Source organism: Panicum hallii, chromosome 2 (assembly GCF_002211085.1).
Source record: "Panicum hallii strain FIL2 chromosome 2, PHallii_v3.1, whole genome shotgun sequence".
NCBI lineage: Eukaryota > Viridiplantae > Streptophyta > Magnoliopsida > Poales > Poaceae > Panicum > Panicum hallii.
Window position 1 is genome coordinate 11,443,304 of NC_038043.1, and position 26,576 is coordinate 11,469,879.

The following is a 26,576-nucleotide window of genomic DNA, read 5'->3' on the forward strand; positions in this document are numbered from 1 at the left end:
CCTCTCAAAAGTCACCGCCCCGATGCTGCCCACGTGTCCATCTGCGTTCTTCTGATCAGCGCTCTTGAGCCGAGGAGTCGAGGAGAGGCAAAGAAGCACATCGGCGGCTTCAGAGAGTTGCGCCGATCGAGTTGCACCTGGAGCCCATATTCGTAACTGAACGAATTTTACTCTTCAGAAGCCCTGATGGAGCATTCTAAATACGGGAATTAGAATTCAGAGCGGAAAATCAACCGGCTGTTCACAAACATCTCCGAGACTGCCGAGCTGCTCATCACACCTTCTCCTTCCTGCCTCTGCCCCTGCTCCAGTTGACGGCTTGACGCTGAGGAATTGCATGGCGTGATCTTGAGTTCTTGACGCCCGTGTCAGACTCGTCCTCATGTTCCGCGTCCGGGAGTACAGGGCCTCGAATCTCCAGTCTCCACCAGCCAGAGCATCAACATGGAGTCCGAGTGTCCGACGGCCGGAGGCCACCGTCGGCATCGACGACGAACGCTTGGGAACTGGGATCGGGTATGCTCGCCATAGCTCATTAAAAACGTAGCGGCTCGAGATCGAGGACGAGCTCTCCCCGGCTAAACCGTGGCTGGATCTACAAGAAGATGGGCTCCGCTCGACCGGTGATTGGAAACGCGAGCGGCATCGGGGCGGTGTCGCACAGGCGCGCGGTGCGGCACCGCCGCAGAGAATTTTTTTCGGCTGCCTTCTACTGTTCAGTTTCCAGCATGATACCTTTTTTTTTTCCTTTGGTCCGCAGCCTGGCACTTGTTTAGTCAGTTAACAGAAAAACAACCCCACCTGTTTCACATGACAAAAAAAAGACACCATACACACCAGCTCGGATTTGCAAGCAAACTGTCCAAGCTAGCATTGTACAAGCGTGAAGCCTTCTTAGTTGGGAGATAAACATCGCGCTGGTCTTTTTTTTTTCTTACGCTATGCCATTGCTACCCGATGCATCGATGCGTGCACAGAGCAGCACCAAGGCCGTTTCCGGCGAGAGACGATGCTCTTTGTCTTCGCACGACACTAGACACATCGTAGCGGATCCCATCGTGAGGACAAACTGCCACCCAGATTTTTATTGGTAGGTGAAATATGAGGCGGCAATGGAATATGCTCCCGGTCATGCTCGCTGGCAGCGGCAGTCGGCAGAGGCACTTCGGGCATGTTTGGTTTGCCATATAAGGCGTCAAGTCTAAGGTTAGCATGCTGCCATAGGTGTGGCGCGGCTAAGCTGTTTAAATTAAAATATGTGTTTGGTTTATTATTCCGTCTAACATTAGGCATCTTGTAAAAAAAGTGTGGCAGCTGTTTGTTTTGCTACCACACCTAAAGTTAGGCACATATGAGAATGTGTGGTAGCTGTTTGTTTTGCTACCACACATAAAACTAGCCACATAGATAAAATATAGAGAAATTAATATAAATTGATGAACATATCAAATAACATAACCGCAATAGTTATAATCATAACAAATGGACATAACATATCTATATGCTCGTATCAAATTGATAATGTCTCCATATCATATCAATAACAACCGGTTCATATTAGTTACATTATAGTAAAGTATGCATTAACAAAAGTGTGAAGCATCATCTAAGTGCTAAACAAATTGCTGTGAGCAACACCATCTATCTTCATAGCCATCATATATCAGCCTAGAACAAGTGCAAAAGAATGAGCCTTCATTGACACCATCCATCTTCAGTTAAGTTCTTGGATGAGTCTACAATGCAAAACAATCCGCTTTAGCAAAGTGCAAACAATGCAAGTAATAATTGACCAATTGCAACATATATCACCTGGGCACATAAACAAAAGCGGCCAACCACCTAGGGAAATTCACAGCCTCGCATCACTAAGAAATTTGAATATCCATGATTGAAATGTCACCTCAGCTGAACCAGATAGAAAACCACGCATACCCTTTTGATCTTTATGTGCTAGAAAGGTTCCTGCCATCACCTTTTGATCGGTAGTTAGTGTCATATTTTCAAGTCTTTGCCACAATATACCATCAGAAGTAGGCATAGGAGGTGGAGCTGGCGCTGGCTTCTTGATTTCGTTTTGAAGGGTCACTAAAGTAGTTGCAATTGTATCTCCTATTTTTGACATACGGCTCTTTGGTCTCACATCTCTCTTAGTATGTTTACCTTCAGCTCTTAGACGCTTCATCCTAGAGCTAGATGAGCTATTTTCAGCAACCTGAGATGCAAAGCTACGTTGACCACTTATAGGAGAAGGTAAAGTGTCAGAATCATTACTTAGGTCATCTACAGGCTGAGCATAGTTTGACAGGTCATTGAATATATCATCATCATAATCATTATCTTCAACATCCTGCATGTCGTTAGTCTGAGTGTCATTCATGTAATTAGTGGCATCCACAGCAAGAGAACCATCAGCACTGCTGTTGAGGAATAGTTCTTGCATTTCATTGAAGTATTTGATAGGCTTAGCAAGGAGCCTTCTTGCCCTATCATGTATAAAGTAGCATGTCGCTTAGTAGTATATATTACACTGAAACAGGAAAATGTTAACAAAAATAGAGTGAAAAAATATGGAGAATACCTTTAGCTTAGTCTTTTCTGATTCAGATATGATTACCATAGATCTTGTTGTGTCAAAAGTGTTACCACTCTTGGCTAAGGCAATTGCAACAAACTTCCAATTTTTCTTGTAATGTCTGAAATGTCTCTCAACTTGTGTAGCAGTTACCCCTATATTGAACTGTCTATTCAATGCCTCTGAACACTTGAAATGGTGCTATTTTTTTTATCTTGAAACCAGCATGTTGCTCCTTCATAAAGTCAATGAACCAACCAAACATAAATTTGGTTTGATCATCATCCCATGTGATGGTCCTCTCACGAGTGGAGCCATCACCTTCAGCTTTTTCCTTTCCTTTAGTCGTATCTATTAAATAGGTCTCAATGCAACCACATAATGCAATTAAATAGGATTTGAATACAGAAATTCAATACAATTAAATAGGTCTAAAGACAGCCACACCATACAAATAAATCATGTTTGAATATAGCCATTCAATACAATTAAATAGGTCTAAAGGCAGCCACACAGTACAAATTAATCATGTCTGCATACAGCACACAATACAAATAAATTATGTCTGAATACAGACACAATACATCAATTTTGATCCCATTCATCTCACATTTGCTGGGCTAACTGATCACGCATGTTCGCCCAAAGCTGATTGTCTCTGTTCATATCAACATGGGAACGATTGCTCTTTAGCAGAGTTGCAAGCCATGTCGCGTCATCATAGACATAAATATCAGGACCTTCATCTATTATAGGGTCTGTTTGGCACAGCTGAAACTTGTTCTGAAGCCAGCTGGTGGCTAGCTGGCCAGAGAAGCAGCTTGTTAAAGAAGCAGCTGGTCACAGAAGTTAAATGTTTGGCAGACTGCTTATTGAATGGGCTGAAATCCTGTCTGAAGTGAGAAATGACTGAAATATCCTTACTGTTTACTGAATACATGTATTTCTTATGTACAGATATATATATATATATATTTATTTTTATAGTAGAATAACAATAGAATTATTAACAACACAAATATATCAAACAATTAATCATAAATTACTCTTAAATAAGATAATGATAAATTAATTATAAATTAGATAACATAATTACAAATTAGATAATAGAGTGTCATTACATCATTTTTTTGCGCAAATTACATTATCAATATCCTCCAGCCAATGCTTGCGCAATAACATCTCTACATCTCCCATATCTTCCTCATCACCAACATAACTAGTAGTAGTTCCTGCATCCCCATCAACATATGTCTCATCAGATGCAAGTGTATCAAAGTCATTATCACTCAAATTGCTATCTCTAATAAAGTTGTGCAACGCCATGCAAGCAATTATAATCTTTGATTGCTTCTCCATTGAGTAGCTCGGCATTTTTAAAAGAATGCGCCATTTCATTTTGAGCACCCCAAATGAACGCTCAATAATATTTCTAAGCAATGAGTGAGCATGGTTGAACAACTCCTTCAACCCAATTGGTTGGCCAGGATTTTAAAATTCTGTGATGTGGTACCTTTGACCTTTATAAGGTGCTAGAGAGCCCTTTCTATTTGGGTAACCTAAGTCAACAAGATAGTACTTCCCGTCGCGAGGATGTGGAAAATTATTTTTGTATTTATTGAACACAATGTCCCTCCATATGCGAGTATCATGAGCGGACCCAGGCCATCCCACTACCACAAATGTGAACCTCATATCAAAATCACAAACAGCCATAACATTCTGACTGCAATATCCATGTCGATTCATATGCACTGCCTGCTCAGATGGTGGAACAATGACTTCAATATGTGTTCCATCTATTGCACGTATGCAATTTCTGAAATGAGGCCAGGATCTATGCTCTCGGATTTTTGGATGCACCACAGCAAAGGTCTCATCTACGGGTTTGATATTTTTGGCACCCAATAGATTCACAGCTTCTAAGACATCATTGAACCTCCTACTAACAGTTTCTAAAGAATGTGAAAAAATATGCTTTGCTTGCTGAACTGATTGAGATGCACCGCACATCCATAAGAACATACCAAGTGCTTCAATCGAGCACATCTCATATGAGGATGTCAAACTATAATTGTTAAGTAATTCCTCATGCAAGTTATAGAACACTAACCTTCCCATTCTGAATATGGTATAGCAGCTCTCTTCATTACTAAGTTGCCTCTGAACAAATTGATAACCTGATTCTTCTGACACTTTTCTTAGCTTTTTTTCAGATGAAGATATCCCAGAATCAAGCATTGCATAAGCTGCTATTGCTGCTGCTTCATACATCCAACCACTTGATTCACTTCAATTACTTGCTATTTCAGAATCATTAGACTCACTTGAAGTGAAAGCCGTCTGTACAGATAACTGAAAACCATATGTCAAAGTTCAAAATTCAAAACTGGTTCAGCATACAACACACTAAATTAAAGGTACAATACAAATGATAATTTGAAAATACAATACACTAGTAATCTCTAGTGTTTCTTCCTCTCCTCCCAAGTCCTCTTAAGCCATCCAAGCTTCCCTTCAGGGGTTTTAAGAGTGACAAACACATCTCTAAATTCCTTTTTGATGAGGAGTTGCGTAGCATAAAAATGTTCATCACTTCCTTCACATGCCCCAGCTTCAATGACTGATTGCAATATTTCTGCTATCTCTTGCCTAACATGATCAGTGGGTGCAGAAGTTGCAGAGCTTGAACTAGCTTTCTCCACAAATGAGTCCACAAAACGCTTGAACTGCATATCTCTAAAATTTTTCTTCCCCTTCTTTGGAGATTTATAAGCAGCACCTTTTTTCGCAGGTTGTTTTTCAGCAGAACTTGGATGTACCTCTTGGACATCCTCACTACCATTATCTGCTGACTCCTCTCTTGCACCTGGAGCCACAACATTTGCATTGGTGCAGGACGCACCACTAAACATGATTTCAACATCTTCTTCATTATCCAAAGGGGCAAATCTAAATTTTTTGCACAACGGCATGGCCTGAAACACAAAAACTCTATAAGTTTATATTATCATACAACAACATAATGAGATATACAACAAAATCAAACACAAGGTTGCTTACCTCAATTTTTTCTTCCCACCAATCATCACTAGCCGCAATTGTACCGGTCTTTGGGTCTCTTCCCAATCCAGACGCACTAAGAAGTAGTGTCTTCCATGTGGTAAAAATCAGCTTTCAATGCATCCCATCGGTTTTTCATTTGAACACGGATGTAATTCCTACCCGTCCGTTCACTGAATTGGCTAAAAAGGTTGGCGTAACCTTTGTTGTTCAAACAACCTTATGGTCTGTTATTTGCCAAGACTTGTTCCACATAGATCTCATTAAAATTTTTTGCGGCATTTGAATCCCATTGTGCATTGGGTTTCCTAGTCTTTGGTATTGGCATATTCTCCATCTATGCATTCAACAAATTCAACAAAGGAATTCACTCTCAAGTTTGCCAAACTCAAAATTGATTGAGATTAGGATTACATGGTGCGTATCCATGGGTTGTCATTTATGTTCGCTAGGAGGTAATAACAGAAAGCGTCAATCACTAGAGTTTGATGTTAGATCTCAGGGAGTATATAAATGCAACAGCATTTGCTCACAGCACTTGGGCAGGTCCACTCTATATTCTATAGTGCCACTTTTAACATTCTTGAAAGCAACATGGTCAAACATAATATACGCTGCAACACAGTGAAACAACTAATAAAGCAGTAACTTGAATTTTTGGTACTACTTAATGGAATTTTTTTAAAGGTAATGTGTGAAGATTTAATGCATAACTAGAAATATATCCAACTGCAAAAGCATCAATAGGCTGCCTAACCTCCTTTTGAGCTGCTTGAACCTTGCTAACAGGTTTGTTGACTTCACTTCTAAACAAATCAGACCTAATATATCATATCTAAAATAGCAATGGCCTCAATCTGTTTCAATAATCTCCAAGCATTTGATGATATATGCAGATTTATGAGGTTTTCAATATTTGTTTCAAAGCAAATCAAACTGGACAGCACCAAGTCAAGGCAAATCAAACTGAACATAAACTTACACTGACAAATCAAGGCGCGGGCGGCGCTGGGCGGCGCCGCGGGGGCCGGCGCGCGGGGGCGTCACGGGGGCCGGCGCGGGGGGCGGCGTTGGGCGGCGCGGGCCGGCGCAGGGGGCGGCGCAGGGGGTCACGGGCACGGGAGGATTGGATTGGGGAAGAGACGGGTGGAGAGGGATAAGCTGCGCTGAAGCTGGTCCTCTCCGGCTGCTGGAACCAGCGCATTTTCTTGGGCTGTCCGCAAGCGCTGCTGGGGAAGCTGGCCCAGAAGCGGAGCGTTTGGCCAGCCCGCGACTTAAACTTGCTCAGAAGCTGGCCCATAAGCTGTGCCAAACAGGCCCATAAAGTTGTGCAAACTGCAGCAAGCCAAGACTATCTTCACTTGAGTTTTTAGAGGGGAAAATGGTTGACTTGTTAGTATCTTAAATCTGTTTTTGAGTGTGCCAAATGACCGTTCAACTGTTGTCCTAAGGGAGGAGTGACGAAGATTGAACAATTCTTTTGGATTTTCTGGCCGTCTAGTACCCTAAAACTACTTAAGATGATACCGAACTCGTCGATATGGAGGTAATATACCAGGTCTAGCAGCATAACCAGCATCAGCTAGAAAATAGTGACCTACAATCACATTTAACTAAAGTTAGCTAATTATTTTGGAAGCCAAATATTAGGTATCTTGTATGACTTAACTAGTACCTTCTGGAATTTTTAACCCTGAAGGGCGTGATAATGCATCTTGGAGCACAAAGGAATCATGAGCTGATCCTTCCCATCCAGCCAACACATATGTAAACCTAAGATCAAAGTCCACGGCAGCTAACACATTTTGTGTTGGATAGTGTTTTCTACCCCTAAACCTATCCTGCATATATATAGGAACCTGTGCTGGTATATGTGTGCCATCCAATGCTCCTATACATTTCTAAGAAAAATGACAAAAGTGGTTTTGTTAGTAGGTACTACAAACTGATAATAAATATAATAATAGATTCTAATTATATACATATGTCACCTCAAAATATGGGTGAAATCTTCTTGGGCTACTAGATATCTTTGTATGTGTCTCAGTGGTTCTCATGGTAATGATGTCGCGGGAATTAAAATACCTACTAACCGTCTCCCCAAACCGCAAGAATTCAAAGCCAACTGATCTATTCGTCCATCTATGGCCGACAAATTTCAAGAATATAGCAACCTGCTCTTCAATGGAGACATTGATAGTGTCATCTAAAAACCCACGGGACCTTAAATGACAACACAACCTATGGAAACGCAGCTCGCTAATACAGTTGGCTTCAGTCCCATTATACAAACGATTCAGACGCCTTTCCCTTTCTAGATCTCTTTGTTACATAGAAATATGCCTCTTGGCCAATCTATTTTCTTGCAACTTGTACCACAACATACAAATACAGATGGCAATGCAAACAAGCAACCTTCTTCTTCGCAAGTAATGATCGTAATAATAGCAATACTCAAGATATAGCTTCTTTGCACCCATCTTTACATATTGTAAACTAATTAGAATACACACAAAACACACCTTGAATCAGTAGATTGTAAAGTATTTTGGATAAAGGAATATTGATATACCTTGGAGCAGCCCCTAGCGATGTTTGTTTCTGCAGGCAAGAAAAAAAAAGAATTTTAGGAACAGAAATAGACAAATGCATCTTGACCAAGATCCACTGCCTGAGCAAGCTCTTGGCCGCAAAAAACATGGCCGCCTGTGCACACACATGCTGCTAGCCGCATGGGGGGAGAACCAAGGCAGATCCCACGGGATAGGCATGGACGGACACACATCGAGCAAGCCATGCGGACTGCGCCGACCAGGGACATGACGGCCACCAAATCCATAGCAGCCAGGCCCCATCGCGTACGGATCTTGAGCTTTTGCAGCAGGTGCTGCCATGGCCGCCCACAGATCTGCAAAGCTGACGGCTGGTGCTCCAATGGCAACACCTGCTCCCATGGTGCAGCAGCGCTTGTGTGCTCTATGAGCGAGGAGAAGGGGAGACGCGTACCTTCAATCAGCAGCCGAAAACGGGGCAGGGGACATCGTTCAGAGCGGAGGCGGGAGGTGGAAGCTCCGGTAATGGAGGTCACAGGCGACGGGAAGGGAACGAGTGGTGGCAGCTGGAGGAAAATGAGCCGTGTGTGGCGTGCCTTCAGGGTGCGGCGTGAAAATTGTGTGGCATGTGGATGGAACCGTGCCTAAGAAAGTGTGGCTGCCTAAGTTTAGCTGTTCACCAAACGCATGCCTCCATTGCTGTGGCGCGCCTAAAGTTAGGCTGCAACGCGTTAGGCAGCGAACCAAACGTACCCTTCGTCCCCGCGAATAATTGCAGAAAGTGAAAGCAGGACTCCCAGTCAAGACCAGAGGATACGTGATGTGAAAACTGTTTTTTTTTATGATGAGTCTAGCATCATGAACCATGCAATCTCAATCTATATCTCTCCTTTTATACATCTTTTTGACCGAATTCTTTTTTACGGTTCAATTTAAACAAGTTTGACTAACTCCATCCCAAACAATGCAGCTCTAGAAACTCTTAAACAGCAGCGAAAGAAAGTAACTTTGGTGCACATAATTGTCAAGTCCTCCAACCCAACCAAGGCAAATCTGAACATTCTTAGACAGATTAGCGGCGAAGGAAAATAACTTTGGTGCACATAGTAATTATTAAGGAAGAGTTCCCGTACGCGTAATGTACAGGTATGCGGTAACCAGGTTAGCGAAGTTTAAAGAAGAGCGAAAAAAACTACAAACCATGTGGAAACAGTGCTCCTAATTAACTTTGCATGTACAAGTTTAAAGTCTAGATGGGGAAAATAGGTTGGTAAAAGAAGCCACTTGTAAGACAAATTTAGAATTATAGGATAGTATTCTTTGTGAGGCAGAGTATATCCGAAATTAGAGGGAGTGACAACCTTACATCCATTGGTTATGAGAAAAAAAAAGACATTCAGGCAATCAGGTCCATCATCCAAGAAATGAGTTCGCTGTCTGCCGAATTTCGTCTGTGCAACTCGAAAAAGCGTTACCAGAACCACATGGCACTGAAAAGAAAAATTGGACGACAGGTCGATAGCAAATCAATCACAACTAACCTGTTTAGCCCTGCCTATCATGTTCTATTACTATCGGTTTCTTCTCAAGTACAAAATCCCTACTCCAAAAGATGAGAGCAAGTGTCCGTCAGAAACACACACCAGTGTCCGAATTACATGCGGGGCTCATCATCCCCTTTTTCCTCGTAAATAAACAATACACTCTTTTGACAAGCTCTTACAAAGCTTTTCTTTCTGTCATCAGAAAGATCCTTCTGATGGAGACCGAAAATATTAGGATTTCGATTATTCTCATTCACATGGCCAAAGTGATCCTTGGGGGGCTTTATTCTTTGTGCAAAGCACTTTCTACAGGGCACGATAAAAAATGGACGATTTCAGCTCTTCACCAAAATTTTGTTTTTGATACTGCCTGCCACCTTTCCCACTAATCCATTTAAATGTACGTCATCAGCCCCATTGCAACAGATTAGCTGCTGTTGCACATCTCTTCGTGCAAACCTCTTCACTCCCCCATCTCAATGCCCTCGGTAGACTTAGCTGCTGCTTCAGCTGCTGTACACGAGAATAATGCTAGTCCACCTCCATGCCGTCATTTGAGCCCCTTGGCATACATCTTACATGAACTATGGGCACCTGCTCTTTGCTCTCAACATTGCTTCCGCAGCTGCCTTCTCCATTGGGGGAATCCAGAAACACCGTGTCCTTGTACATCCAGTCCCCCTTCTCAATAGAATAGAAGTCATCAAATGGCTCCCCACATAGTGCACAGATGATTTGGCTCTCATCTGCAGGGACCATAAACTCGCACACTTCTTCTCCAGAACTTAAATCCACATCAAATGCCTCAGCGCTGTCCTCCATTTCATGTGATCCATCAATGTAACTGTTCTTGCTAGGGTACCATTTTTTAGGTGCCATACCAGCATAGATAGTCTCAGACTCCCTTGACCCACGGCATGTCGTGTGTGACCTCAATTCGTCTTCAAGACTGAACCTTTCACCACAGAGTTTACACTGATAGTTTCGGTCACCAAAGAGGCTGCTAATCACATGTTCATTGTACTTACGAAGTTTCTCTGGCTTGAACTCCAGGCCAATAAGGTCACCTGTCTTGATTTCGACACCTTTGGGTAACAAAACATTTGTTGGGGTAGATGAAGCCGAATTAGATGCCTCCTTACCAACTGAAGGCATCTGAGCTGGCAAAGGCATAGCTGCAGCTGTGACATTTGTAGCGTTCACACTTGATTTATTTGGCTGTGAAGGGACAGCGGTGGATGATTCAGTGGCTGGCGTAGAGATTAATCCCTTTGCAACCAGGGAACTGAGCAGACTTGAGAGAGGTGCAGCTTTCTCCGCACTCTGTGTTGATGCAGGTGGTGGCAGACCTGGTGGCAAAGGTGGACGAGCAGTGTTTGTTGTCTGAGTTTGCAGAGTGGTATTTTCACCAGCTGCATTTTGCAGTGATGAAGAAGCCACTGGTGGAGATGGCAGAGTATGTGGAAGTGGCCCACTTGGAACAAGAGGCTGTGCCCCCAAACTTGCAAAATCGCTGGGGTTATTTGGTTTGAACCCACTCTTAATGAGACCAGCCAACAAATTACTAGCACTTGTCAAATCTGAGCTTATAGGGGTCAAATCAGTGGGCAAAGAGACTTCTCCAAGCTGGATGGAAGGTCTGAACAGCGATGGAGAATTTTCACGCGAAAAGCTTGCCTGCACTTCATCAGTTGGCTTGCTATGTAGCTTTGACTGTAAGGTAGGATATTTTTGTGCCTGCTGAGTTGCCTGTAGACTAGGTTGTCCCTGAGTAAGTCCAACATTTTGAGCAATAAAATGAGAATCTTTAGCAAGTGCTGCCGCTCTTTGGCTATATTCTTCTTGAGGACTTTGGCCCAATTGAGAAAATGGTCTGGAAGGATAAAAATCAGGCTCAGCAGGATTTGGAGAACTCTGACGTGCAAAGGGTGCAGTAGATGAAGGTGAGTGAGCTGGTGGAGGGGAAGATGACCAATATCTGTGCTTCTGCTGCCCAAAGGTCTCAGTTGATCGTGTTGGCACACTGTTTGCACTATCTAGGCTTGATCTTCCAGCATAGGGTCCTGATAACCCAACAGGTACAGATGAAGTGATACTTGCTGACATGGTACCAGTATAAATAGTAGACCTCTCTCCTGGCTGATTGGAAAACCTTGATATCCTAGGATCCAGCCCAATGTCTGGGTGTGTTTTTTCGTGGGACACCCAGAGAGAGGAACTTCGAGGTGGTGGGAACTGTTGTCCATCAGGCATAATTTCCCTATCAATTCTTGGTTCCACCTCATGCTTACCATGAATGTACTCTTCATGATCCTGAGCAATTAAAAAGACAACAACATTATAGTCTTTTGACTAGAACAAAAGGTGGAGATATATATAAAGGAAATTTTCATTGTGAATGGTTCAGATTGAAAAAAATAGACAACATAGTAGACAGTTTAAAACATCTCATAATTAATGGATACTGAATGTACTTCTCCAATAACTTAGGTCCACATACCAAGTATGCTGCAAGTCTTCTATCTTGACCTGTGGCAAGTCCAAATCTTGGTAAGCTATCTAGTTTATGTATATTTGGGTCCAAATGTTCAACAGCTCCCACCTCAGGCCATTTAGCCCTTTGGAGGCTTGCAAACTTAGCATTGCCATCATCGGCCATCCATTCTCCTTTTCTTACAGTATTGTTACCGCTATAATCTGCTGCTTGAGAATGTACGTCATCCCACACATACTCTTCTTCCTCGGAGTGCTTCCAACTTTTGTTTGATGAAGATCTACCAACTCTATCAGAATTAATGGAAGGAGTTGGAAGAAGTGCACTATCCAAACGTACAGATCCTGACGGCCGAACATCCTTGCTTGAATAAAAGTTGCTGCGCCGGTCAAATTGTTCTTCAGAAGAGCCAACACCAGTGGCATAATACGGCCCTACAATTCCATCTTGACCTTTGGGTTTTGAGCGAACTTGACCAGTCCCAACAACAGCTTGCTGCGAAATGTTAGAGAATCCAAGGCCCCTGACATCTCTACCTGCCTGTTTTTCATTTACTGGATTGCTAAAAGGGTCCCTCTGAGTGCGCTGAATGTTCTGCAAGTTATAGTTAAACTAGTATGAAAATGTGAATGAAACAATAAGCATTGAGACTTTCTTGCATTTTACATGAAGAGGTATCAAAAAGCCAAAGAGATAGCAAGAACTTACAGGCCTAGCGTTAGGAGCATCTAATCGTCGCCCTGCACTTCTGTCAGTACCTAGCCTGTTAGGCCTCTCAACATCATCGCCTGCATCGGCAATTACAGCTGTCTTAGCACCACTTCCTAGTATCCCCTGTCCAAAGTAAGGGAAAAACAGCATGAGAAACAAAATCACATGAGGTGCAATAGAACAAAGTGTTAGCTACAATGCTACACATGGTACATGTTTTGATTATCTCTCCTGCCAAAGGAGTGAAGAGGTATGTCCAGATAAGTTGAGAAATAATATATGGCTTGCCTTAGTTGGTTGGTTGAGCTGCTGTCTTGCTTCCAAATATTTTGGATTAACATGTATGCTATTGGATGGCCGCGGGGACTGAGAATCAGGCCTTGATGGTGCGGCACTTGACGATCCATTGGCAGATGTCTGAAATCCAAGTTCCTTCTCAATCGTTTGGAGCGGAAGTGGAGGAAACACTCCTTTCCATGTTCCAAAAAGGTGCCTCATGCTATGATGTATAGAAGGATCAACTTGTTTATACGCCTTGCAGAAAACCTAGCGACAAAAAAAAAACACCAAGGAAACATAGGTTCATTGTGATGTCCATGTTATACTCTCGGAATAAAGAAAATATTGTTCCAGCGGTTGGAACTGCCTCTATTCCCACGTCAAGAAGATGATATAGTATGAGATACTAACCTCTGGCAGTCTTGCAGAGAAATGTTTAACATAATCTTTTCCAATATTCTTGACAATACTGTCAAGTAGATATAGAGATGGTAGCTTCTGTTCACTTGGAACCTACAGGCACAAGCAACCGTCAAATGAGATAGGTATCCGGTATGCCCCTCAATCTTTAGTGAATAACAATCACATAACATTATAGATAGAGCTAAAAAACAAAAGTAAAATTATACTAGTGCAGGGCAACAGAAAAAAGCAAACAACACTGATACGCCTCGAATGTGAATTCAAGACAAGAACACTAGCAAATATGATTTGACAACACAACATATCCAATGGTGTGGCCCTTTTCTCCGGTGACTAGGAATCGATCCTACTTTCGAAGAATCCAGTAATTTTCCTTTTAGCATAAAACCAAGGGGACAAAAAAGAGCCTAAATAATATGCCACCTCAACCTGAAGAAAGCAGCAAGTTTACAGAAAGAAGTAATACAACCAAGACAACCAAATGTTCGGCAGTTATCAAGAAGCCCAGTGCGTGCCACAGATACACTTGTGGCATAGATTATTACACTTCATAATTTCCTGTCATTTCATCAGTGCATCCATACATCATTCAGATTTACATGACAATATATCACAAACTTCAGTTTGGAATAGAACTTTCTGAATCCTGAGACCCTTCGAGATTCAACACTTAATCAGATAGGGTACACAAAAGTCAAGAGATCATTGGTCGATGTGAGAGTAGCATAACAGGTAATGCAGCGTAATGACATAATCTGTACCCAAGTTTGTGGAAGCATGGGAATGAAATGGTTTTAAAGCCTGGTAAGTGTCCAACCATAAACTGATAACTTATGATGTTCTAGTACCACCAATAATTGCTGTAGCCTCTCTTAGTAGAGGATGGTTCCAACCATAATGTTCATATTTGTTTTGCCATGTCACACGAGTTCGAAATTTAAATAGCAAATGAAATCTTGGGAAATCAAGCCCAGTAAGGAACTTCATGACAGAAAATATATAAAACCACGTATTTAGCATCAGAAGTGAGCAACGCAGGCACAAGAGAGCAAGAGAGAGAGAGAGAGAGAGAAGAGAGGGGGAGAAAGAGATTGTCTCAGCGAAGACAGGTCAATCAGCATTTCCTTTTGCAGCGATTTTACACACAGAAATTCCCTTCGCAACATCAACAGCGATTGATCTCGATATCTACCATGAAAACCAGTACAATGCACAGAGGCCTGGCAATCCTACAACAACACCTATAGCACATGTCCTGTATCTAGCATCAGACATAGACAGTGCTTGCTACTACTGACGGCGCCTTAGCAATTACTTTTACATGGTGCGTTGAGGGGGAAAGGGGGTAGTTTGATGAGCGCAAGGGGAAGTCAAAAGGCAAAGGTCACCTCGAGTATGTTGGCGCAGATGAGGGCGGCGATGGGCTTGGCGGCCTGGAGGTTCTCGCCGGCGATGATGGTGAGGTTGGTGATGATGGGCTTGGAGTTGAAGGTTAGCTCACCGAGCGCGGTCCTGTACTGGCCGAGCAGCTCGTCGACCAGCGCCTGCTCGGCAGCGCTGGCGGCGGCGCCATTGGAGGCGGTGGCGTAGGACGAAGATCTGGGGTCCCGCGGCGGCGGCTGCCCGAGGCGCGGCTTCTTGGCGCCGGGGTCGGGGCCCGGCGCGGATCTGCGGGCGGAGGCGGAGGCCTCCATGGGGGCCGCGGAAGCGGAGGCGCGCATGGCAGGGAAGCTAGGGTTTGGGGCGCATGGGGGGAAGGGAGCTAGGGTTTGCGAGGCGGCTGAGGCAATCGAAGCCGAACCCGCGGAACAGGGTTCGGTGGCCGCGCCGCCGCTGGGGTTTGGGAATCGGGAGGAATGGATTGGGGGAGCAAGCGAGGAGGAGGACGAGGAAGGGAGGTGGCTCGGACAGTGGACGCAGCAGCAGGTTTGATTTGATTTCGCGTCAGCGTTTCGGATCGAGGAGGGGAGAGGGAGCGAGGTGGAAAGGGAGCAACGCGAGCCGCGAAGCGAGGAGGAAGAGGACGCAGCGCAGGTCGCAACCCGGGCAGCTGCTGCCATTTTATCACTTAGCCCCTTTCCATTTGTGGGATTTGTGACTGAAATGTCTACTCAAGAAGTCAAGATGTATGTACGCCCACTACCCAAGAATGTAGAAGGCGCGTATTTTGTTTTGTTAGAACCACATGCTAACTAACAGTTACACCCTTCGTATCAAAATGTATCAAAATATTTATCGCCATTAACTTTTTTTACAACTTTAACCAAATGAATAGGTATAGATTGTAAAAGGGGTATTGTCTCTCGTAAATAATCGCAAACAGATAAGTTTGCTGGAAAGTACGATCCTGCGCAGTGCAGACCTCTCGTCTACCTTTTGCCTGTGATGAATTGTTCATGATTGGTGAAGGAACCCCTTGAAGAAATGGTTGTGGTTTCTTGGTCATGGGAATCAATAGACCCTGTTCTGAGATCAGCACAATTCAATCCAAAGATTCGAGCTCCTTATCAAAAGGCCCACTAGGTTAGGAACTGAACTCCTGAAAAAGCAGCGTCAGTACTTGCATGCACTGATCGAAATTATACTCACGACAACACCGTGAACTGACACCGAAATTATTCCATCAGGTCAGACATGTCTGCTGCACGGACAAAAATATCCGGCAATCAGTGAAGCCGTGGACCCACACCACGAGCATGGCAGGAACCCAAAAACATGCATGTTTGCTTGGTGATCTTCAGCTTTCGGCGATACCAATATAATCACTATCACTCGCCTAATTTTGAGATATGTTACATTACAAGAAATGAAGAAACGGGCATACATACAGGCTTACATCAGCTTCTACAGAACTGCACTGCTTGGTCCAGGTGGTATCGGAATCAAAGGCCTCAAGCAAGTCAGCCAAAACCTTTTGTTTTCATGGCTAACCTTTAGTTACACTGTACAAAGAAATCTATGAGAAACTAGAATTTACAGGACGTGGCCAGGGGATTTGAAACCCAGCCTGCACTCTCTCATGTGAGAATCACAACAGGTGAACTCCGTATAAGAAACAAACTGAAAATCCAAATTAGCAGAGGATCACATCCTACATCTCATGGGGAAGTTAGACTCCGACATCCAATAAAGCAACATGCAGACCTGTAAGTAGTTATTATAGCCTCGTCAGCATTACTTTTCAAGTAAAAAGGGAAAAGAAAAGGTAAGTTAACTTGTAAATGAAGTTGGAGCAATAAGAGCTCAGCAAACAGCAATGAACGCTTGATCTTTACAAACAATATAAAAGGATCTATTGATCTGGCAAGGCTGGCAGTCACCAGAAACAAGTTCTATGGAACAAGAACATTCAGTTGAGCATGGCGACGCATAATCAACTTGGTGCTTGTAGCATAAAGCCAGTCAAAAGTGAAGAAGCCTAGACCAACTATGCCTAATAATTTAAATGCAGACTGAGAAATCCAAGGAACTTCCATTATCACAAATACTAGTAGCAACAGCTATCAAACAGTGTATTTGAGGTGTTCAAAAATATAATGTTGAGCATTCAGTGAGTTATTGCAGTTGATAGAAGTAGCCATCAACTGATATATATGCATTACTCACCTAAAACTTCTAACCTAATATGTATTAACTCATTCCTTAAACCACAAGCAAATTAATTTCTAACAGCATACATTGTGAGAAAACATGTGAAAATTGAGCGCAAGACGACAAAATGGATAGTACAGCACTGCAGCTACATAGTCTGGGTTTAACATCAGCATCCCTTTACCTCGTGTCCATTGTAGATAGTGTTTGATTTTGTATTTAACTGAACTCAATCTTCTTGAAAATATCTAAGTAAATCACACATTTAACAATCATAGATACTAAACATGTTGGCAAGGAACAGAACTCACTGAAAATGGCAGCATACCTGAAGACATAGAAAGAAGTTGCTAGGTACACTTGGTTTGGAAATGTAAATGAAGGAAACCATATTCTCAGAGTGAAGTGACACCGTCGATGGATTATTCAATTATAGCAGGTCAATATCAGGATAACTCACTAAAATACACCTCCCTGTAACTGTATAAAGCAGGCTACGAATCTGAACGACTCAACTGCGGCACTGGAACCTTAATTAATGGTCTCAAAGCTTCCATAATATTTGTAAATGAGGGTCTTCGCCATGGCTCGCTACAAAAGACATAGCATTAGTGCAATAGGCCCAGGTCCTTGTGATCAAATTCAGAGAAGTAAAAATGAAAGGGGTATAACTGTGGAATAAGAATGCATACTTCGCCCAGCAAGATTCAATTAAAGCGGCTACTAGAGGATTTAGATCTTTAGGGATTTCAAGCCTTCTACCTTTAAAACCTACAGCAGCAACCACCTGCAAAATAGTGTCTGAGACTTCAGGTGCGTACTGTTTGTGGATAAACAAAAAAATGTGTCCAACAATCTCACTGAGAGGTTTTGTCACTTCATCAATGGGACTAACAGAAAGTGAAGTTACCTGGGCAGGATTTAGGTTACACCATGGCTGTTGCAATGTCATTAATTCCCATAGGATGACACCGAAACTGTAGACATCAGATTTTTCATTGGATGGTTCATCTCGAAGCACTTCAGGTGCCATCCATTCAGGCTGAAATTTAAAACCGGATTATCAAAGGCATATTTTTCAATTAATGGGAGATGAACTTTAGAAAAAGTGAAAAAGGTTCTTACAGTTCCAGCCAAAGACTTGGAAGACAGGAAGGTGTTAGCTTTCAATCTTGAAAGGCCAAAGTCACATACCTAGGGAATATTTAAAACTTATAAGGTTTGGCCAAGTAGATACCCTAATATAATGTTGTGATCAGACAAAAAAACTTAATAGAAAATAATAACATAGAAACTAAAGAACAGCCAAGTCAAGACAACATTAAATTAACAAGATCATTTAAGATGTATCCTCTAGGAAGAATGACATGAAAATTCACATACTATGGCAAGACTAGAGCTACTTTGTATTTGTTTAGGGAACTTAGCATCTCTCCTAGATGTTCCCATAAATATGTTTACTAAAGAGCGACAAGGTGAGCTTAGGGGAAAGGAATCATGATTGTAAATATCACCACTACTACAAAATCATTAGGAGAACTCTTTGTGTGTTCTTTCAGTAATTTTCTCCACCAACACTTAAGGGCTTGTTTGGTAGCAATGGGATTAGACTCAATCCCCATGTACTGGAAGGGAAAATGAACAAATCCCCCAGAGAGTCCCAACTGACTGGAGCAAATCCCAGGCTATCCAACAGAAAACAAGAACATGGAAGATTATAGCTCTATTCTCTCACTAAATATCACATGTTTGCTAGGATTGGATAGTATTAGATTCAGATGCTATGGCAAGTTTAGACGTGCACAGGAATATTAAGTAATATGTGTATGTGTGTCAGCAAAGCATAAAATGTGGCAGACAACATCACATGCAAATTTTGTTTGTCTAAATGCAATAAGATATGCAGTTAATTGATCATACTTTGACAGTATATTTCTTGTCAACTAGAAGATTTGGAGACTTCAGGTCACGATGAACAATAGGAGGGCTGCGTCTATGCAGGTAGTTCATTCCTTTGGCCTGTAGAACCAGCAGAGTGGGTTCAGAAAGTATCAAAGTAACAATGCATCGCTTTAATTTCACAACATGAGCATGTAAAGGTGTGGAGGGAACAGGTAGGGAAAATGAGATAACACAATACCACGTCAAATGCCATGTTTAATCGGCGTCTCTCATCCAGAACTTCCTTCGCACCACTCCGATGCAAAAGTTTATACAAACTACCCCTGCAATGAAAGAAAGGCATAATTGTTTGAAGCAGCCTAGTGGGTAAACTATGATATCATAATGTAAAGATAAACAAAGGTATAACCAAGAGGAACTTCCATACCTAGACAAGTATTCTGTAACTATCGATAGGTTCGGCGGTTCAGTGACAGCACCCATGAATAAAACAATATTTGGATGTCTCAGACTTTTCATAATTGCAACCTACCAAATTAAGAAAAAAACACATAAGCTGATACCCCATAAAGGCATAAAAACCATGTGGATATAGAGTTATACAGGTATAACAAAGTCGAACAACATTAAAACTATTCAACAGACCTCCCTCATAAATTCCCTGAAGCGCTCCGGATGAAAATCCTGCTCCATAAGTATTTTGACTGCAACATCCTGTCAAAATATGGAGTTGGTTTCAATATTGAGCTCAAGATACCAGAACAATGGGCCCACCCAGAGGAAAACAAGGCCCTGGTTGGGACCAATTCTGGGAGGATTCTGGCCAAACTAATAGAGCTAACCACCCCAAACGTGCTGATTCGGGTCCGATTCCATGGGAATCAATTTTTCCCACCGCAGGCAAACGTCAAGCCAGGCGGTCGCTTGGGGGAGAATCCCGCCAATTGTGGCCTGCTGTTTACAAGAATGCCCCAGGGCTGAAGAAACCAGTCCATGACTTAACATAAGTAAAATGCACTTGATAGAAAAACTAAAGCCCTCTGCCATCTTAAAAAGGGAAATGTTTAGGGTTCAGCACCCTCCCCAATACTCTCCACCCACCCCCACCGCACCCACTCGGCAGCTGCCACATCTGGGCGAGTTGGGCACCTCCTTAGCGTTGACCGCGCATCCGCACCCCTCCCTCCTTGCCCTTCGACCCAGGCCATTCGACGCGCCCCTCTGCTGAAGCGCTCCATCCCCGGCTTTTCCCAGCGACACCCCTCCGTCCACCAGTTTGCGGGTCCCCTCTGGTGGAGGACGGTGCACAGCCTCCTGCTCCAGACGTCGCCGGCCCCACCATGCTCAAGAACCACACGGGGTGCGGCTCGTGGCCCAGAGGCACCGTGCTGTTCAGCTGCGACAACAGCGTGCGGAACCGGAGTTGGCGCTTGACTGCAACGATGTGCCGTAGCCCCAACGACGTTGACGGCATCCAATCCCAGCAGTCAAATGCTGCTGCCATGACCTAGGGTGGATGATTCCCAGTCGTTTGAGGAAAACAGCCACATGATTTCTGTGTTTATCCTCATCAATTTGGGATTTGGACGATAGCTTACATGCAGGTTGTGCTCGTTAATGTGAATGATTTTTCTTCAATTGTATTGAGTTGCATGGACCAACCAGTTCAACCCAAAAGCTTAAGCTGATGGGGAGAGGTGGGCGATTCATTTATACTTCAACAAATTATATATCTAAATTGCTTAGTGCTTATTCCAGTAGATTTTGTGCTACGAACTCTGTTAGTGAATGAAATATATTCCCTTTTTCTGTCATTTTTGTTCACGCTGTCTGATGGATCCGCTAGTTGCTAGTATTTCTATAACATAAAACGAGTATGAGTAACCTTTCTTCTTGAGAATATTTCTTTCATCAAATTTCTTGCCGAATGATCAAAATTAGAAGACATATGCACTTATTTAGAAACCAAACAAACCATTGCTCTACTCGTCTAGGGGCAAATAAGTCAATGCACATTCATGGCAGAAAATCCCATTAGAAAAAATCAGGTCTGCCAAACACCTAGCTTTTCCAGCCAACAGATTCTCCAGGCAGTTGCTTCTCAGAGCAGCCAGCTTCTCACAAAATCACTGCCTAGAGAAGCATATCCAAACAGGGCCCAAATAATAGGAGGTTGCTATTGAATTTGTTGTGGAGTCTGTTTGGTGCTAGATGATGAGTTTGCACACAATGAGTAGTCAGTCAGCGGGCGCTAGGGTGGCACAGGCTGGCTGAGTATTTGCAACTCTGGGAATCAATTTTGAACATAACTCTTAATGTTTTGGAGGATGTTCATCATTGGAAGCTCGAATCCTCAGGCATCTTCTCAACCAGATCTGCCTACCGAGCTTATTTCTTTGGTCCACTACCTTCGAGCCATGGAAGCGATTATGGAAGTCATAGGCTCCCGGAAAGTGCAAAACCTTTCTATGGTTAGCTATCCGAGATCGCTGTTGGATAGCAGACCGGTTACAAAAAAGAGGACTCCCTCACCCGAAACCGCTGCCCCCTTTGTGATCAGGCACAAGAAACGGTTCAACACATCCTCACTGCTTGTGTGTTTGCTAGACAATTCTGGTTTGCAATCCTGCAGTCCCTGAACCTGGTCGCGCTGGTCCCTAGACGAAGGACCACCTCCTTTGCGGATTGGTGGAAGAAGTCTTGGAGGAAAATTCCTAAGCAGCACAAAAAGGGATTTAACTCGCTGATCATCCTTGGAGCTCAGATCCTCTGGAAACATCGGAATGCTTGTGCCTTTGAAGGATCGGCTCCTAACCTCCAGCTTGCCCTGCAATCTTTTTCAGATGAACTGCACCTCTGGCAAGCTGCAGGTGCTAAGGGGCTTTGGGCCCTTGGCGTAGGTCAAGTGGTTTAGGCACCTGTAGGGCACCGGTTAGTGGTCAGGTCCTTTTATCAACCTTTTTTGTAAGAGTCCTTTACAGTTTTGTTTTTTTCACCATCCTCCATTCTGGTCCAAGGTGGAGGTTTGGTTATTGTTATTGGACCAATTCACTCTTCTTAATACAAAGATACGCAGCTCTCCTGCGTGTTCGAGAAAAAAAACGTAGTCAGTCAGCACTAGCAGTCAATTTGATTAGGAAAGAGAAGACCAGCTTCATGAAGGAAGGGAAGGAGGCCAATTAAGGCCTTCTTCGGTTAATCCCCTCCCCATGGGGATTGAGGGGGGGTCCAGTTAAGATAAGATGAGACTAGATTCTAGTCAAAGAAGGGTTCAGCCATAAGAGTTGACTATGTAGTAGACTGAATCCAATAAGGAAGAAATCAATCTACTCCCCCCTTTACCCACCCCTCTAGTTCAATAATGGGGCAAAGTCAATCAGAACAAAGAAGCAAAAGCAACAATCTTTTTACACCTCAGTTACAGCTTATTGATAAATAGACCATGCAAAAGCTTACCGATCCATGCCAATCAGCACGATGGACTGTTCCAAAAGAACCTGGAAGAAAATGGGTTTCCAAAATCAGGAAAATGTTCTTTTGATTAAATTACTGAGCATGACTCAAATTTGATTAGATGCTAAAATTTCTCCTTTTCCCCTAGAACATGCAGAATTGTGCATCATTATATTAAGAACAAAAATGATAAAATTTCTAACACAATGGGTCCACAGTCCTATTAGCAGACATACAAGACATATTTTTCCCCATTTTTTCTGATGGACTAGAAAAGGCTGAAGTTTCAAGTATAATGTGTGCACATATACCTGCTCCAATCTTCTCCTTTAAAACCAGCTCGTTCCATGGAATGATCAGATCATCCGCAGCAAGTGACAGATCACTGACTGTATGTCTTAACTGCTGAGTCTCCTCAATTAACTTCAATTCTTTCTTCTTATCAAGCTTCATATTGGAGGAAATTAGTGGCAAAACCTCACGAGGAGCTTCTGGCACAATGATGTCCGGCTTCATTGCTGCTTGCCCTGCATCGCCAGAACATAATATATCAACTTCAGACAACCATGCAATCATATACACGATGATGAATTGGCTATAGTAATTATGTAAACTTTCCTAATACAGGTGCAAAGTGGATATATTGGACTGTACTACATGTTTTGTGATAATATGTACACGTAGCGTGGTACAACAGCAAGTCCCTTATTTCGATACTCAAAACAAAAGTAGCTAGTCGTGCACTACCTTTTCCTGGCATCCAGTTGTTCATGGTCTCATCCCCAGCAACATGTTTCTTGGAATAAGGTTGGTCCAGAGTAGTTACTGCACTAGTAGCACCTGAAAATGCATGATACAGTATGTCACAAAACTGACAGATATAAACATTCTTGATGAAGACTCCATAAATAGCCTATAGCAACAGCTTACTGGATAGATAGACATTGATATATGTAATGAAGCCCTATTGACTAATGAAGAATTAAGTTAACACCTATTTGGAAACTAATTACCTGTGGAAGAATCACTGAACAAGAGATTCAGTGAATGGCAATCTGCGAAGTACTGCTTGGCTACCAAGCTGAAATTTGAAGTGATCTCCAATGACCTAAATTTGGGAGGATGAAGAGGTGAGGACACCGATAGTGAGTAGGGACCATTGACAAAGGAATCAGGATCACTAAGTTGGCCGGGATCCCCAATTAAATCAACCAAGTATTCCCTGCCAAAACAAAGTTAACAAGAGATGAGTACACAGCACAAACCAAACATTAGCTAAGATGGATCATAGCTAAGACATTGAAGGATTCTAGTTTCAGATCAGCAGGGGAAGGGTACCTTTCAAGCCCAAAGCGTACAAGACAGGAGGAGGCATCATCAGATTTACAATATTTACAACCCTTGACAACTCTACATGGAATACTGACTTTATCTGCTAACATCTGCAAGAAAAACAACGAAGGCCTTACATTAGTAAAAATTCCAGGTCGAGAAATTTAGAAGCTAATAAGTTATTAATTGCTAAATTATAATCAAGTTACTCATCACAAACGTTCATATTTTCTAACAGCAGATAGACAGAATTCTTTACCAACATTCCTGCTGTGGTTGTCACTGAGGTCACAGACTTTCACAAGATGGACAGACAGGAAAGGAACTTAAACCAGCAAACATACTTTGAATAACAATGAGCGGTGCTTGCAAAGACCGACAGGAAGCTTTCCCAGATGAAGCGCAACAGATCCTGTACTTGACTTGATGGCCTCGTTGCACTCTTTCCATCGTGGAAACAAGTTCTCTTCATTGGACGCTGTACCCCTTGATGATGGACAAAAGATTAGAAAGAAAAGCTTCAGAAACCACATAAGCCAGACTAAATTAAAGGGCCTATAGGAGCTTGGTGACGCAGCTCTCACCCCATCCTTGAAGATACAACTTTGGCAAGTTGGATTACCACATCCTTGGCATCAGTACAACTGGACAAAAGGCTGGAAGCATAACTCTCCAGCATACCCAAATCAAAATCAGTTCTCCGATCGATGAGAATGGCTTGAATTGAAGAATCGTCAGGACGGACAGATTTGAGTGATTCCATGGTGGGTATGCGGTTCTCTTCATGCACATCCGTGCATAGTGACCACACGAAGGGGTCTAACCCATGAATCACATAAAATCCATCTGGTATTGTGCTGTTGTATGATAGCGAGCCATTCACCTGAAAAGGCGTGTTAGGAAGCAAGCATTGTGGGGGGGGGGGGGTGGTGGATCGAAATGAGATAGATACCAGGTTTATGCAGGTATATTACTATATACAAATACAAACACAATGCGGAAGATAGATTTGTTACAACTGCAGAAATCACTCTGATACAGCAATAAAATTATTCCACATATAAATGTATCTTTGATGCTGTTTAATACACAGAAATAGGGAAATCCTAGTATGATTTGGTATGGGTTTAGCTACAGGGTGTTGGTATGCATGAGCAGAAGTACAATCTAACAAGTACCGGGTCAAGCAACTGAACCAACAGCTTCGTTTTTGGAGGATTATTAATGGACTGTTAAGCATTGGCTCCACCAAGTTGCAGCCCGAGTTCCCCTCGTGAATTCCAGCTTTTGTTTTTGTAGAGATACTTATATACGGTTAGCAATTTGCTAAGCACTGGTTTGACCAAATTGCGGCATTCTGAAATCCCCGAATTCCTCACAATTCGCAAACGATCGTTTCCAGAGAACGACACTAAGCATTACTTGCATGAACAGGAAGCACACAGGAGAAAAGGGGAAGTAATGATGAGAGAGCTGACCCAGAAGCGATGGGAGAGGGACTCGGCGGAGGGCGCGGGCTGCGCGAGCGGGAAGGCCCTCCCGTTCCCGCTGCCCCTCCCGCCGCTCCCGGGGTCGCCGGGGTCGAGGAACCCGGGGTCGGCGGCGCAGGCGGCGTCGGCGCAGAGGCGGAGCGCGAGCGCGAGCTGCAGCTGGTAGGTCTCCTCGGCCTGCTGCGCCCAGCTCTTGCAGGGCGACGACCCCCCGGGCGCCGCCGCCGCCGATCCGGGCCCCGCGGCGGCCGAGGCGGGCGGCGGGAGGTGGAAGGGGTAGTCGCTGGAGGCGGAGACGGAGCTCCCCGCGCCGTAGCTGCTGCCGCTGGACTGGCGCTGCAGGACGTTGGCGGGGGCCGGCCCCGGCCCGCCGGCCGCGGCGTCGTCGGGGAACTGGGAGAGGAGGGAGTAGGTCGTGCGGCGGGCGGCGCCGGGGGGCAGCTCCATGGCCCAAACCCTAGCGTCGGCGCGGGCGGGGGCGGTGGTGGTTCCGCTCCCCCGGAAAGGCAGGGCGGGCGGGTAGTTTCGGTGGGAATTGACGGGGTGGGCAGGGCCGGGTCGCCGTCGACGTCTCGTCGGTAGCGGCTGCTAGTGGCAACAACAGCAACAACTAGCGGCGAGGCAGAGGCAGGCGAGGCAGCGGCAGCGCGAGGACAGACAGAGACGTGCGCAGCCTGCCTTGGCGGTGGGGCGGTGCGGTGTGCGCGGCCGCGGATAGGAACAGTGAGTGACACACGGACAGCGGCTTGCCTCGCCTCTCGGCCTCTGGCGGCCTGGCCTCTGCTGTGGAGTTGGTCAGGAGTACGTGGCCTCGAGCCCGAGGATCGCCGTGTCGCGGGATGTCGGCTCGGAGCAGGCACGCCGGTAGCCAGGTGGTCTGTCGTCCGTGGATCCCCTTCCGTCGGTATACCTCAAAGTATCCGATACGAGGGGTACGAGGTTACCGGTAATCTCGTACTAAGCTTCCGGCCGATAGGGTGCAAGGTCCGGGCACAGTCTTCGGATCTTCTCCCACGTACTGTGCCTCCACGTGCCCGTAAGGATAAAGTGCTCAGAAACAGTTACCACGGGTCCGGACCACCGCGGAATGGTCTTGGACCCCCACGTGTGGAAGCTGGACCTCCATAGAGCATGAGCACCTGGCCCAGCGAGGGGGCCCGGACCTCC

At 44.1% G+C, this 26,576-nt stretch overlaps 1 protein-coding gene, 1 long non-coding RNA gene and 1 pseudogene across 2 annotated transcripts; all 3 read right to left on the reverse strand.

Annotated features, from left to right (window-relative positions):
* Positions 1 to 1,559: 1,559 nt before the first annotated feature.
* LOC112879731 lies at positions 1,560 to 8,766 on the reverse strand. Its single transcript, XR_003226151.1, has 3 exons — positions 8,645 to 8,766; positions 8,211 to 8,239; positions 1,560 to 1,736 (listed from the first exon to the last, which is right to left on the reverse strand). It is a non-coding gene; the product is annotated as an uncharacterized LOC112879731 (long non-coding RNA).
* LOC112879730 lies at positions 4,903 to 5,777 on the reverse strand (annotated as a pseudogene).
* Positions 8,767 to 9,615: 849 nt separating the features above from the next.
* LOC112880881 lies at positions 9,616 to 26,102 on the reverse strand. The gene is made up of 23 exons (XM_025945613.1): positions 25,398 to 26,102; positions 24,504 to 24,802; positions 24,264 to 24,405; positions 23,926 to 24,029; positions 23,601 to 23,809; positions 23,335 to 23,427; positions 22,899 to 23,114; positions 22,591 to 22,631; positions 19,780 to 19,848; positions 19,562 to 19,662; positions 19,373 to 19,457; positions 19,153 to 19,251; positions 18,358 to 18,426; positions 18,143 to 18,274; positions 17,925 to 18,019; positions 17,731 to 17,823; positions 17,544 to 17,560; positions 15,030 to 15,748; positions 13,630 to 13,731; positions 13,228 to 13,485; positions 12,937 to 13,062; positions 12,235 to 12,822; positions 9,616 to 12,047 (listed from the first exon to the last, which is right to left on the reverse strand). Exons 1-23 carry the CDS (start codon positions 25,854 to 25,856, stop codon positions 10,266 to 10,268), a joined length of 5,898 nt encoding a protein of 1,965 aa, XP_025801398.1. The 5' UTR covers positions 25,857 to 26,102; the 3' UTR covers positions 9,616 to 10,265.
* Between the last annotated feature and the right edge of the window lie 474 nt (positions 26,103 to 26,576).